At 33.4% G+C, this 13005-nt stretch overlaps 2 protein-coding genes and 1 pseudogene across 3 annotated transcripts; 1 reads left to right on the forward strand and 2 right to left on the reverse strand.

Annotated features, from left to right (window-relative positions):
- Nucleotides 1-514: 514 nt before the first annotated feature.
- LOC143634609 (uncharacterized) lies at nt 515-1939 on the forward strand. Its single transcript, XM_077102646.1, has 3 exons — nt 515-705; nt 1246-1582; nt 1676-1939. Exons 1-3 carry the CDS (start codon nt 560-562, stop codon nt 1739-1741), a joined length of 549 nt encoding a protein of 182 aa, XP_076958761.1. The 5' UTR covers nt 515-559; the 3' UTR covers nt 1742-1939.
- Nucleotides 1940-2107: 168 nt separating this feature from the next.
- Nucleotides 2108-4450, reverse strand: LOC143634608 (vacuolar protein sorting-associated protein 9A pseudogene; annotated as a pseudogene). The gene is made up of 2 exons (XR_013153891.1): nt 4268-4450; nt 2108-3678 (listed from the first exon to the last, which is right to left on the reverse strand). The product of XR_013153891.1 is annotated as a vacuolar protein sorting-associated protein 9A pseudogene (transcript).
- Nucleotides 4451-11304: 6854 nt separating this feature from the next.
- Nucleotides 11305-12361, reverse strand: LOC143634597 (salt stress-induced hydrophobic peptide ESI3-like). The gene is made up of 2 exons (XM_077102627.1): nt 12007-12361; nt 11305-11545 (listed from the first exon to the last, which is right to left on the reverse strand). Exons 1-2 carry the CDS (start codon nt 12085-12087, stop codon nt 11462-11464), a joined length of 165 nt encoding a protein of 54 aa, XP_076958742.1. The 5' UTR covers nt 12088-12361; the 3' UTR covers nt 11305-11461.
- Between the last annotated feature and the right edge of the window lie 644 nt (nt 12362-13005).

Consider the following 13005-nt stretch of genomic DNA (forward strand, 5'->3'; position numbering starts at 1 on the left):
AAAAATTGTTCTAATTAGGTCATTCCGCTTCTAATTTTATTTAAATTATAGACTTTAGCATGTTTTTTTTACATTTCTCTTTTTTGTTTCTCATAAGAAATCTTTTTATCTATTTTTTGACGTTGCCAATGTTTGGTGATGTGAGTTTTTTTTAATTTTAATATAATTATTTTTTTTTTATTTTTTTTTAAATATAAGTATGTATATTACAAATCCTGACCACCACATGTTACCCTCCATTGTTTTCTTGACGCACAAAAAATCCGGTAAGACTTAACTTGAAAATTTAGTGATCCGGTTTGAGAAAATATAAAATGAGTGATATAATTGAAATATTTTTAAAACTGTTAATATTCAATGAATCAATGACATTTTCCCTTTTTTATAATAAAGAAATATTTAGGGGTATTTTAATTGTTGTATATACAGTTAATAGAAAAAACAAAAGATTTTCTCAAAAAACTAAAACCAAGAAAATAATAATAAAAATAGTTTGGTGGGTTGTGTTGTTGTAGTATGGGTCAACCATAGTGGTTTACCAGACCAGATTGATCAGATTATGGAACCGAGTGTAGTGAAACTGAAGGCCGTGGAAGCAACACCAGACACCTTTAAAGACTTCGGTCAAGTGATTCAGGCATCACGTGACGGAGACGAGTTCGGTCCTCACGATGCTCAACTCGACCTCTCTCAAGGCACTCCTAGGTTTATTTAAATTGTTTCATTGATTTAATTATCTAGTTGTTTGTTTCAATTAATTAACTAACTAATAGATATTAGGAGTTTCAGTCATAATAATTTGTTTACCAAGTTATTTAATATAAATAGATGGTCACAAAATGTAATGATTATATTAGATGGAAATTTGATTGAAAATATGGAAACGAGTTCGCTTGTTTCCATATTTTTGACCAATAATAATGCGATTGGGGAAATAACAATTAAACAAGAAAATCTCAAGTTGTAAGTGCGGTTTCTTACGAGTTAATCTTGAAACGAGTTAGAAGAATGTTAGAGGGGTTGAAGTAGCAAGTTTAGTTTAGTTAGTTAGGATAGTTTGTATTTGTTTGTTTAGTTTTTAAATGTTTTGCAAATTCATCTAGATTATAGTTTTTAGGAGTTTTGAGTTTAGTTTAAGGAGGATCGGTATGAGATGGGTCAGGGGTCACGGTAAGTGTGTCAAGAATTATAATAAAAAAGAGTCGATCTTGGTTGAGATTTATGTTGTTTTTTGTGTTCTATCAGATTCCACATCATGCATCTTCAAGATCAGCCTCTAAAGTTTTCCAGCATAACACATCATGCAAATGTGACCCAATGCCTCGGTTCGATTGGCGGGGATGGTTGGTATCTTGGAGTTGCTAAGCCGTCTGTTGTGGATACGAAACAGGAAAACAAGGGCGATAATGTTTTGAAAGCACGGAGTGGTCACTTTTATGTGCCTCCTGCTGTTGACGATGTTCAGGTCTTCAAAGTCACGGGTTCAAAGTATTTGAAGCTGCATCGGGGGACTTGGCATGCGGGGCCATTGTTTAAATCACACACCATGGATTTCTACAATCTTGAACTCAGCAATACTAATGTAAGTACTTGTACTCAACACCTAACTAACATTTCGTGTTGGATTCTTGTATACCTTTGTTTGATTGCAGCTCCTCCTTTTGTGTTTGTATAGGTGGTGGATTTTACAAGCTATAATTTCAAGAAACGAGACGCGACTATGTTTGTGATTGATGACTAGTTGATACTAACGAAAAACGAGTGGAAGACATTGGCTAAAATTATTGTGCATCTACATGTTGGCACCTTGTTTGTTTCATTTGCAAAGTAAATATAGTATCTATTTGTTACTATGACTGGAATTCATGTGTTACTATATGTTTGTGCATGTCTGTGTTTTGAAACCTTCCCATTTGTTTCATTTGCATAGTTACTAGTATATGCGTGTTATTATAATTGAACGATTTCCTACCGTAAACTTATGAAGCATAAATGATGATTTACATGATCCTATTGGTTAGCGGGGTACCAAAATAATAATGTATTATGTGATAGAGAATGTTGATTGTTTTTATGTTATACAGCAAGTACATCAACAAATGGTGGATATAAGTAAAAGGTATTCCTGCATAATTTTGCAAACAATACAACAATTGAGATTACATCTCCAAAAACTTAACGTCCTAGTGAACAACACAAAATCCATCATCAAAAACAAGAAACAAAAAACCCAATCACACCCACGACGCGACCTCGGCTTCTTTCTATGTATGTTAAAAGACAAAAGTCACAAAACTCGATTATTGAGCTTTGTCTTCGGCTTGAGATACGACTTCTTCGGCTAATTTTGATTCAGAACTACCACTGAAAACCCCTGTACTCCCCTCATCTGCTGCATCAGTAGCTACACTACTGTTTTGGGTTTCAACTGGTGAAGCTGCTACACTATTGTTTTGGGTTTCAACCGGTGAGGCTGAAACACCCACCCCTTTCGCAAGACTCGTATACATCAACACAAGTTGTTTATAACAGTGCAGCAAATCATCCACATCACCCACAGTCAAATCTCCCGCACGCGAATACAAATACGGGAAATTCTTAAACTCTTTAATCGCCGTTTCATCTTTCAAGATCATACTCGCTCCTTTTGTCTCCAAATCTGAAACTGATGGGATCTTACTCACTGGTTGGTCTTTCACGTTTGACTCTTCGGTTGTTGGCTCAACTGCAACAGTACTACTGTTTTCCTTCTTGACTTCCTTAGGTTCTGGTATGCTTTGACCACTTTGACCACCATCATAATCACCCGATAATCCATAAATCAGAGCTTGAGCCGATTCCATGTTCTTCTGAAACTCTGTTTCACCCATTGAAAGCGATTCACCATTTATGTTCATTACAAACGACTCAGCAGAAAGCATGTTTGTGAAGAAATAAGCCGCTTCTCCAATTAGCCTAGATTCCCGCCTGTACCTTTGAATGTACAACAAATTTGAGTGCAACTGAGGCGGGTTTGCTTTTATGGTAACGTAGATAAGAACTGGAAGAAATTCATCAGCGCCAGGTAGACTTTCGTTTGTATCAGTCGAAGCATTAAACAGCAAGTTGCTAATAACTTTACAGCAACTTAAGATACACACGAGTTTGTCACGTGGCGCCTTGTAAAGATTAATTTTTTGTAGCTCCTTTTGAGCAAGCAACCACGATGTCTCGTTTTGATACGTCGGTTTAATATCCAAGTGTTCGGGTCGAATGAATTGTTGAACTAAAGCCAACTTTTCATATAGTTCATCGTCTACTTTTACATCATCAGGATGTGAAGCAAAGACACGTGTGAATAATTTTGTCATGATGTATTTCTCGAGCCCTTCACCTGCACTTTCTAACTCTTCTTCGGACCGGCCCGCCCAAAGTGGGTGGGCCCAGAAAGCAGACTCCATATTGCCAAGGAATTCTTGTACGGCTGCACTGTCTTTTTCAGGATCTGGAGTGTTATTTGAGAAGGAAACAATGAAGGTTTTTATTGATTTGACAAATTCTGATGCGGATGGATGTCGCATATGTTCCAAGAAGTCGTGCCATGTCAACGGTGCGGTTGAGGCACTGAAGGGCTCGACATTGTCCATGATGATAACCAGGCTTAAAGATTATCAGCTTGTGAAATAATGAAGCTTTGTCCTGTACCAGCATGTGATTAACCAATCACAGATACATTTTTAGCAAAGATTCTATGTTAAATATGTTAAAGGATTATTGATCGCATTAATAGTTTAATATACAGTAATAAAGAGTGTAATAACTAATAACGCATAGCAAAAGAATAATAATGTAATACTGTAACAGTTAGTATACAAAAGAGGATATATAACAGACATTGAGGACTGAACATGCATCGTTAATTTGGAAGTTTAGATGTCAATATCGATTAACCAAGTTTCATGTCAGGTATTGGATTAGACACACGGGAGTGATTAACAAATCCGACACTAAACTTTCAAATAACTAAACATATTCAATCCCCAAGTCCTATTATATTTCCACTATTAATATACGAAACTATCACAATATTATCTTCTTCTTTTACTATAGATTATTACATATTTCATCAGTCATCACCATAATGAAATACCACCAACAATCTTTTATTTATACGAACTATTAGACCATTACATTCCTACCGAGTCCGATTAAATACGGCAATATGTTTAGCATCTATTTAACCAATCAAGATTCATTGATTAACTAACTAATTGGGTAGATCGGGTACCTGGGTCGCATCCGAAATGAAGATAAACCAATTCCAGCAAGTTTTAATTGAAGGGCTCAGTGAGGCAAATGATCGAACACTTGGTAGGCATAGATGAAACAATCAGGTGATGATGTAACTGATGGACGATTCAGTGGGCGATTAAGATTTTAGGGGAATTGGAGTCGGATCTTGTGATTGTGATTGTGATTGTGAGAGTGAGGAGTGAAACTAGGGGGGTGTTTGGTAAAGAGAATGAAATTGGTGAGAAATGGAATAGAGAAATGGAATTGCAGAGAAATGGAATTGGTCAGGAGAATGAGAATTGACTGTTCTGTTTGGTAGTACAGAGATTTTAGTAGAGAAATATAGCTGAGAATCATTTCTCTTGTTTGGTACATAGGAAATAAACAGATAATTATATCAACTTTATCATTAGCACAAGTATTTTTTTCATAACAAATAACTATTAAAAAATAAAAAACATATAAAAAGATGCATAAATTCCAACCAAAATATGCATTGATCAAACCAATTCACATACAAAACATAGTTTTTAAGTAAAAAACATCAACCATAGTTAAAACCAATTCACATACAAAACATACTTCAACCATACACAACTATCCCATTGAACCATCGGTATACAACTCGACCATCTCAATTTTCTCTTCTATTATCAACGCAAGAAAAGAACGTCCTAGATCCACATCTTTACCAATCAAATGAGCTGCTTTGAACCGTTTTTTCGTAGTGATACCTGGTAAAGCTTTCAACTCATCACTAACCTTTTCATAGATTTCACGAGCCTCCATACCTTCTTTGCTAAGTTGTTCACCCACCATCTCCCCAAATCGAAGCAAAACTTCCTTGATATCTTTGCAAGACTCTCGATATATCTCATCTGCATCCGTGCTTCTACCTCTTTTGCCCTTACTTGTTACACTTCCTGTTTGTCCTTCAGATCTATCAACATTTGGAACGGCTTCATCAACAAAATCAAAGTCTTCAATATCAACAGGTGAGCTTTTTTGCGTCTCTTGAACAACATCTTCTTCTCCAAGGTCAACTGCTTTACTACCAGTAGCTCTATCCTTACCGAATATGGTACACAATTTGTCATAGAAAGGAAATGACTTGTCACGAAAATTCACAGCACCTTTGTGAGACTACAAGACAATTACAAATAAATTAGACTAAAATTTTAAAATCTAAAAATATATTTTTTAGAATATACCTTCACGTATTCATTCCAAACACTATCATCGGCAATAATACAACATTTTTGTTCATCCCAACCAAACCCACTTGTATGCACCATATCATATACAATGCTAAAGTGTGTCTTCCATGTCTTCATCCTAGACTTTATATGTGGTTCTGCTTTGAGGCCAGAGTTAGGAAGACTTACATCTAGCAATTGTTGAACACCATTTAAATAACCTGGTTTCTAGCATATCACAAAGTGTTGTAAATGCATGTATATTCATTCTTATGTTAACAACACTCGTAACATCACTTTCATAAACCATCCTCACCATGTTTTCACGCCTATTATGGTAACTCATTAAATATTTTTTACGTAAAGTCATTGACTCAATCGACCAACGCAAATGATAAGTACACAACATCCACCAACGAATCGTAACATAAATGACATAAAATGCACCTATGGCAACTATTCTTTGTCTGGAAGGTGATCTTGCCATCTACACATAAAAATATAAGAAAATTCAAGAAAAACAAACTAGACCTCATATATATAACAAATCAAAAGAGTTCATAGTTCCTATTATACACTAAACTAGACCTCACGAGAGATTGCAGGTAAATTAATGCAAAAACGCAGCCAAAGTGCACACCAAAATGCAGCAAATTAAATTGCAAAATTGAGCTAAAGTGAAAGAATTATGACCATGAAACTATAGCTTGAAAATTGAAATCATAATGCAATCATTAACATCATTAAAACACAATGTTCATATTTAATGTTGCAGTAACACTGGACTATGAACTCAATGCAACAATATCATTTTTATGGCTCATGATAACTCATAAATAGAAAACTGAATATAATATCTTTATGTTCAAATAATCAATTTCAAAGAAAATGAGATTCTGTGATGGTATATCTGGTTAGCCTCAATTTCAATTGCAAACCCTAGAAAACCACAACTTTCGAATTGGAATTGGATTATTATACTTGGAGTTCATATTTCATAAGTTGAGTACCTAATCCAATCATTCAAACCCATTTTGAATACAAATCTAACTTCTAAAACAAAACCTACAACATGTGAGCTCCTAAAATTGCAATTTAGGCACTAATCACTTACTGATTAACCAAGAAACCTTCTAAGTAAATCGCACACAACAATTAGTGAGTCAAGATAAAAAATTGAATCAGATGCTCTGTAAATCAGTAATTCATAACATATACACATCTAACTGAAATAACAAAACCTACAACACTAAATCTCTTATCATTACAATTTAGGCACTAGTCACTTTCGCATCAATCATGACACCTTCTAACTAAACCGCACACTAAGATTAACAATTCGAGATCAAAATATGAACCAGATGCTATGTAAATCAGTAATTTATAACATATAACAGCTGTATCTGAAATATGTAAACCTACAATATTAAAGCTCCTAAAACTGCAATTTAGGCACTAATCACTTGCGCATCTATCATAGAACTAATTATTATTATTAACACACTAAAACATCTATCATAGAACTAAGATGACTATTAACAGAGAGAATGCATTAATTATTATTATTATGCCCAAGTACTTTCTAAAAGCAAAATACTAATAAATAGATAGAACTGACCTCACAAATTATTGCTAAAACCTAAAATTATTGTTGAACATGGCCGCTAGCCACCATGAGGGTTTAACAAACAGCAAACAAGACCCACAGCCGTCAGTCACGGGGCTTTACATCAGAAACCCTAACCAGGCCACCACACCACCGTCACCTAGGGTTCAGAAATTGAACCCGACAACAATAGGCAAACAGGGGCGACAAACGACCATCACATCGCACATAGAGGGAGAGAAAAAGAGCATTTCTGATTATGATTAAGGTTTTGTGGGAAAGCGGTGGGTACACACAGATGGAAGAAAAACCAACTTGATACAGCAAGCACAGACAAACTACACAGAACTCAACATCTCAAAACCCAGTTCGTACGATTAATAATAATAAAGTGAAAAGGAAGCTGATATATATAGATTGAATGCTTATGGATCTGTTAATCGGAAATTTGAACCATACCTTGTTTTGGGTTGCGGTGCTCTGAAGGAGGAAGCTGGTGATAGAAGTGAAAAGGAAGAGAATGGAAGTGAGAAATGAAACCCTAGAGATGATTTCTCCGCTTTTTTTAGAGAAAAGAAATCAGGGAAATGGAAATGGTTTATTTCCATTTCTCACCTCTTTCTTTCGTAAACAAACAAGAGAATTGTTTCCATTTCCATTTCTCACCCCCCAATTCTCTGTACCAAACACCCCCTAGGTTGAAAGAAGACGATGACGGCGACCACTCGCTGGTTCTTGGATTGCAGGTATTGTGATATGTGATGTGTTTGTTACTTTTAAATTAGTGCATCTTAACCCCTAAAACTAATTATTGATCCAAAATAACCCACTACGTGTTTTTGTTCCTTTTTATGTTTTGAACGATGAAATTTTTTTATTTGGGCTATCGCAGTTATTAAATTTGGAGAATCTTTTACTTTATTTTGACAAGACTATGTTATTTAAACCAGGTCTATGTGGACTTCAAAGTTTGGTTTGAGATATCCCGTAACACCCCAACCTAGGGGTGAATAACTTAACCATCATAATTGTTAAACCGAACCATATCCGACATAACCAAACCTATTTTAACCGACTAACCGATGGGTCGGATTAATGAATTTTGAAAAACCGTCAAATAAGGGTCGGTTTTGGTTAAAGAAAATTACAAAACCGATATAAGCGAATCGAACCATTTATTTAACCAACAATATGTTTAGGATTTAACTTCCACCAAACATGTTGGATTATATCATTTTGATGTTTTCGGTTCAACATTTGTTATCAAATTAAATTGAATTTCAATTGTTGGGTTATATAATGTCATTCTTTTTTTGAATATTTGTTATTAATATATATTTATGATTATGTACTTTATTAGATTAGGTCATGTCGTTTTTTTTTTGTAGTAATTGGTGCCAGACAGGCCCAGTTAAATTGTTTTGGTTACAATTAACCGACACATATAAACTATAAAATGGATTAACTAAAACTGTCATAATAGGTCAGTTATGGTTATGACTTTGGCTCAAAACTGCCACAAACCAACTCATGAACACTCATGTCCCTACCTACAACGAAAATGACGGGGTGCAACTGATCGTACGATAACTCGAAATACACTATTAAATAAAAACATTAACTAATTATTATATTTTATAGTTCAAACACATCACACAATTATCCGAATACCAAATAAGCATTATCCATAACCCCAAAAACAATATTTAAAAAAAACAATATTTATTGGTATCATACAGTTCAATCTGTAAGCTTCAAACTTCTTTTTATCCAATATACGACCTACAACATGTGTAAAAATATATGTATTTTATCAACACAACGAATGATGAGCAAACCACAAGTATCTATAATATATATAAACGAAAACATAAAAATCTTATGTGTTGCGATGTGGTCGTTTCTCTTTTTTTTGGAGTCACCAGATTTGCTTGATTTTTAAATGGAGGCTTCTCATGCATTTGACCCGAATTCACGGGTATGGGTATTACCAAACCCAGATATTCCTTAAACGGGTTATAACATCTTATTGAATTAAAAATTATTCTCACCAAATTATTGAAAATCCTATAAAATAGGATATACTAAAAATTATTATATGATTTTTTTTAAAAGATACTATTTATAACTAAGAAACAATTTTATAGTAAAAAAAATAGCGAGTCTTGGGTCTCACCAAACTCAGATAACTTTTAAACCGGGTTATAGCATCTTAGTTATTTGTGAAGCTCTTTTGTCATCAAACTCTAAGTATATTAAAAATTTCCTTACAATAAATAAAATTAAACTAAAAAAAGTATATAAATATTAAAAATGAGTAATGTAAAACAGCCCCCGTAATACGAGGGACAAAAACTAGTTTGATATATACAACAATAAACAAGCAATCCAATGCGATGCGGTAATTACAACAATTAATTGAAATAATAACAAAAAAATCTGTCATCGAGACATTAAGTCAAACTACTAAGACGGGTGTATGATCATACTAATAAGGATGATGATGAGGTTCACCAAAACAATAAATAAATACCTTAACAATTAAACATATAACTACTAACGAACAATTACACATCAACGCATTATTATTAAAAAGACTTTAGTAAGAATGTATATAGAGGGAGCAAAGTTATAATTTAAAAGACTTTTAGAGTTGTTGTATACTTGCATTTGGTACAAGTGTTGATACATACACCTCACAATTTACCATTTTGACCATCTAAGTAGGAAAGTTCATACTATCCCATATCGCTTGGTTAAGAAACTTTTTTACAAAAGAAATGTGGTTATATAAAGAGAACAACCATCAAGTTAATTTTATTTTATGTTGCTTAATCGCCTTGATGGCCCGTATGGTATGAGCTAGAGATGGCAATTTGAATGAGTTGAGTTGATTTAGGGTGGCGGGTCAGGATAGATATAAGTTAAGATAGACTTTTTTTGATGGACTTTTTTTGAAAAAGTTTGGATGGATAAAGGTCAAGATGGTTTATGTTAAATCCATCTTGACCCATATAAAGATTAAAATACAAAGGGTTTCAAAAACCTTTCAAAAAATTCAAAAAAAAAAATAATAATAATAATATCTCAAAATATAAATAAAAATAATGAAGAATGTAAAACAACTAAAATATTTCCCACGTCATCATGGTTCATTTAAAAAAAACCGAGAAATTTTTATTTAGCTTTAAGGTTTAGTTAAGCTCTTATGTTTCGGTCTTTTCAGTTACTTTGTTTTGTTTTCGTCGGTATTTTCTTTTTTATTTCGGCTCAGGTTCAGTTAATATTTTTCGTTCTGGTCGGTTTTTTGGGTTTCAATGTTTTTTTTTTCATTTTAGTCAGTTTTTTCGGTTTCATTTCGTTTTTTTTTTGTTCAGTTTTGATTCATTTTGTTACGTTTTGGTCGGTTTTTTTGTTTTGTTTTAGTAAGCTTTTCAATTGCATTTGATGTTTGGGATCTATTCCAGATTACCAAGTTAATCAAAACTTCAAACATCCCTTCTTATAGGGTTATTCTTCATACTGGTCATAGGTACTAGAAATCACGAAGACTGTCTTAGGTACTGGAAATCACTAAGATGGACCAGGACAAACAAGATATAACACATGACATCAGCATCACACTCGTCTTAGGTACTAGAAATCACGAAAACTGTCTTAGGTACTAGAAATCACTAAGACGGACCGGGACAAAAAAGATACAACACATGACATCAGCATCACACTCGTCTTAGGTACTAGAAATCACGAAAACTGTCTTAGGTACTAGAAATCACTAAGACGGACCGGGACAAAAAAGATACAACACATGACATCAGCATCACACTCGTCTTAGGTACTAGAAATCACGAAAACTGTCTTAGGTACTAGAAATCACTAAGACGGATCGGGACAAAAAAGATACAACACATGACATCAGCATCACACGCCTAAAAGGTGATAAGGATGTTGGCCGTGAGGAGTATTAACTATCAAGTGTTAAAAAGAGTATCAATTGTGTTGCGTTAACCGGTTATAAAACTTTTAGGTTTAGTGTTGAATTGATGAGACGGAATATAATCATAACCCAATAACGCTTAAAATTGTGAGGTGTTTCACGTCGATTCGTTTCAAAACACACTACTTCCTTAATTTTGTGGATGTTTTTTTCCTAAACTAGTCGATGTTTTTGAACTAGGTTTGTTACATGTGAGTAATTAATGAAGAAAAAAAACCATAAAGAAAAGCTTATGGAACAAGTCGAACAAGTAAACATACGACATTTGATCATAAAGTTGCAACCATGGTTAAAGATCTAACATACATGCATATAAATATTAACTAAAACATTATGGACAAACAAAACTCATAATACTTCCATCCAAACCACTGCACTAATTATTAACTTCTAAACCACCAAAACATAAATTGCGTAAATTATTCCCGGAACATATCCCAAAACCGTCAGCAGTAAGCAAATCCAAAACTCCACCTACAATTTAAACAATTGAACCCATTGGTTTTATATATAAACAAAAAAAGTTAAATCTATTTCCTATGAATATAGTAGTAGATAATTCTCTTTATATAAGTGTAACCAATTAAAAGAAACCAAATTATGTTTTTCAAATAAAACCATTTAATTTGTTAATCTAAGTACTAAAAAATAAGTGTCAAGCGCTTGGTAACATGACTTGTAAATTTTGACATCGGGTTGTTAGAATCAAAGTACGCAAGTACCGAATAATACTGACACCATAAGAAAAAAAATTTCATGGATCTGTCACTGATAAAAACCAGATCGACCAAAAAACGACCCACGAACCATAATCGACCACGTAATGTACGAATATGAATTTTATTTAAACGGAGGTTTGAATCATATCACAAACTGAAATTAAAATGAAGATCAATCAAAGAAATAATAATATTATTATTAGAGATGTGACTTACACCACAACCATATCGAAGAAAGACGCCGACAGGAGGCAAGAGAACTGCAAGTATGATCTCCACAAATGTTTCAGTGCCCATGTTTGATCCGATGTTATGTTATGTTGTCTTTTGTTTTTGAGTTTTGAGGTTATAAAGAGATGTTTCCTTTGGTACGGATCTATAACTGTTTTCTAAGATTAAGTGTATTGTTTTTTGGAATGGGAACGTATACGTGTCACCTTTTCATGCAATATATGCCACGTGGATATATAGCTTGTTTAGTGTGTGGAGTCTGGTGGACAGGTGGCTATTTCCCATTTGACCCGGTTGGATGGGCATTGTGGGTTAACTGTAAAAGTTTGTTTTTAGAAAAAAGGAAGTTATTCAATTTTTACATGTTTTAGTTTTATCACATTGTTGTACTAGTTAATGTTTTTCTTTCATCTATCCCTTTATACGGTAAATAAGTTTTATTTATAATTCTATACTTCAAATGTATTTTGTATTGAAAATGTCAGTAACACTATGTATTTTATAGAAAAAAAATCATATTTTAGTTATGCCGGAATAAAAATCATATTTTCTATTGTTTGTCATCTTATAATGACGATTAGTTGTGGACAACCCACAGTAACATTTGTTGTATACGGGCTAAGTTATTAGCCCAGTGGATCTGGATTCCTCAGGTTATCATATTATTATTTCAAATTATTTTTTATTATCCAACTCATTTATAATTAGCGTTTCAAATGATTAAAATGAAGTTGCAGGTAAACATGTAATAATCTGCGTCTCAACCCTCTTTTTAATATCAAACTCAATCCTACTAAAAACAAATTTTTGATTCTTAGAATTCTTGTTTTCATTTAAATTGAGAATAATAATATATTTACTTTTTAGTTAAAAAATTTTCATATCTACATATTTTTTAGCTTTATCTCCTTCAATTTTACGACCATTTAATAAAAATGAAAATCACCTCACATTAATCTAGACTAATATGTTATTTCTTAAGTT

The sequence above is a fragment of the Bidens hawaiensis genome, unplaced genomic scaffold (genome assembly GCF_021521415.1).
Source record: "Bidens hawaiensis isolate Kalapana, Puna unplaced genomic scaffold, B.hawaiensis_p1.1 tig00007137_1, whole genome shotgun sequence".
NCBI classification, from domain to species: Eukaryota; Viridiplantae; Streptophyta; class Magnoliopsida; order Asterales; family Asteraceae; genus Bidens; species Bidens hawaiensis.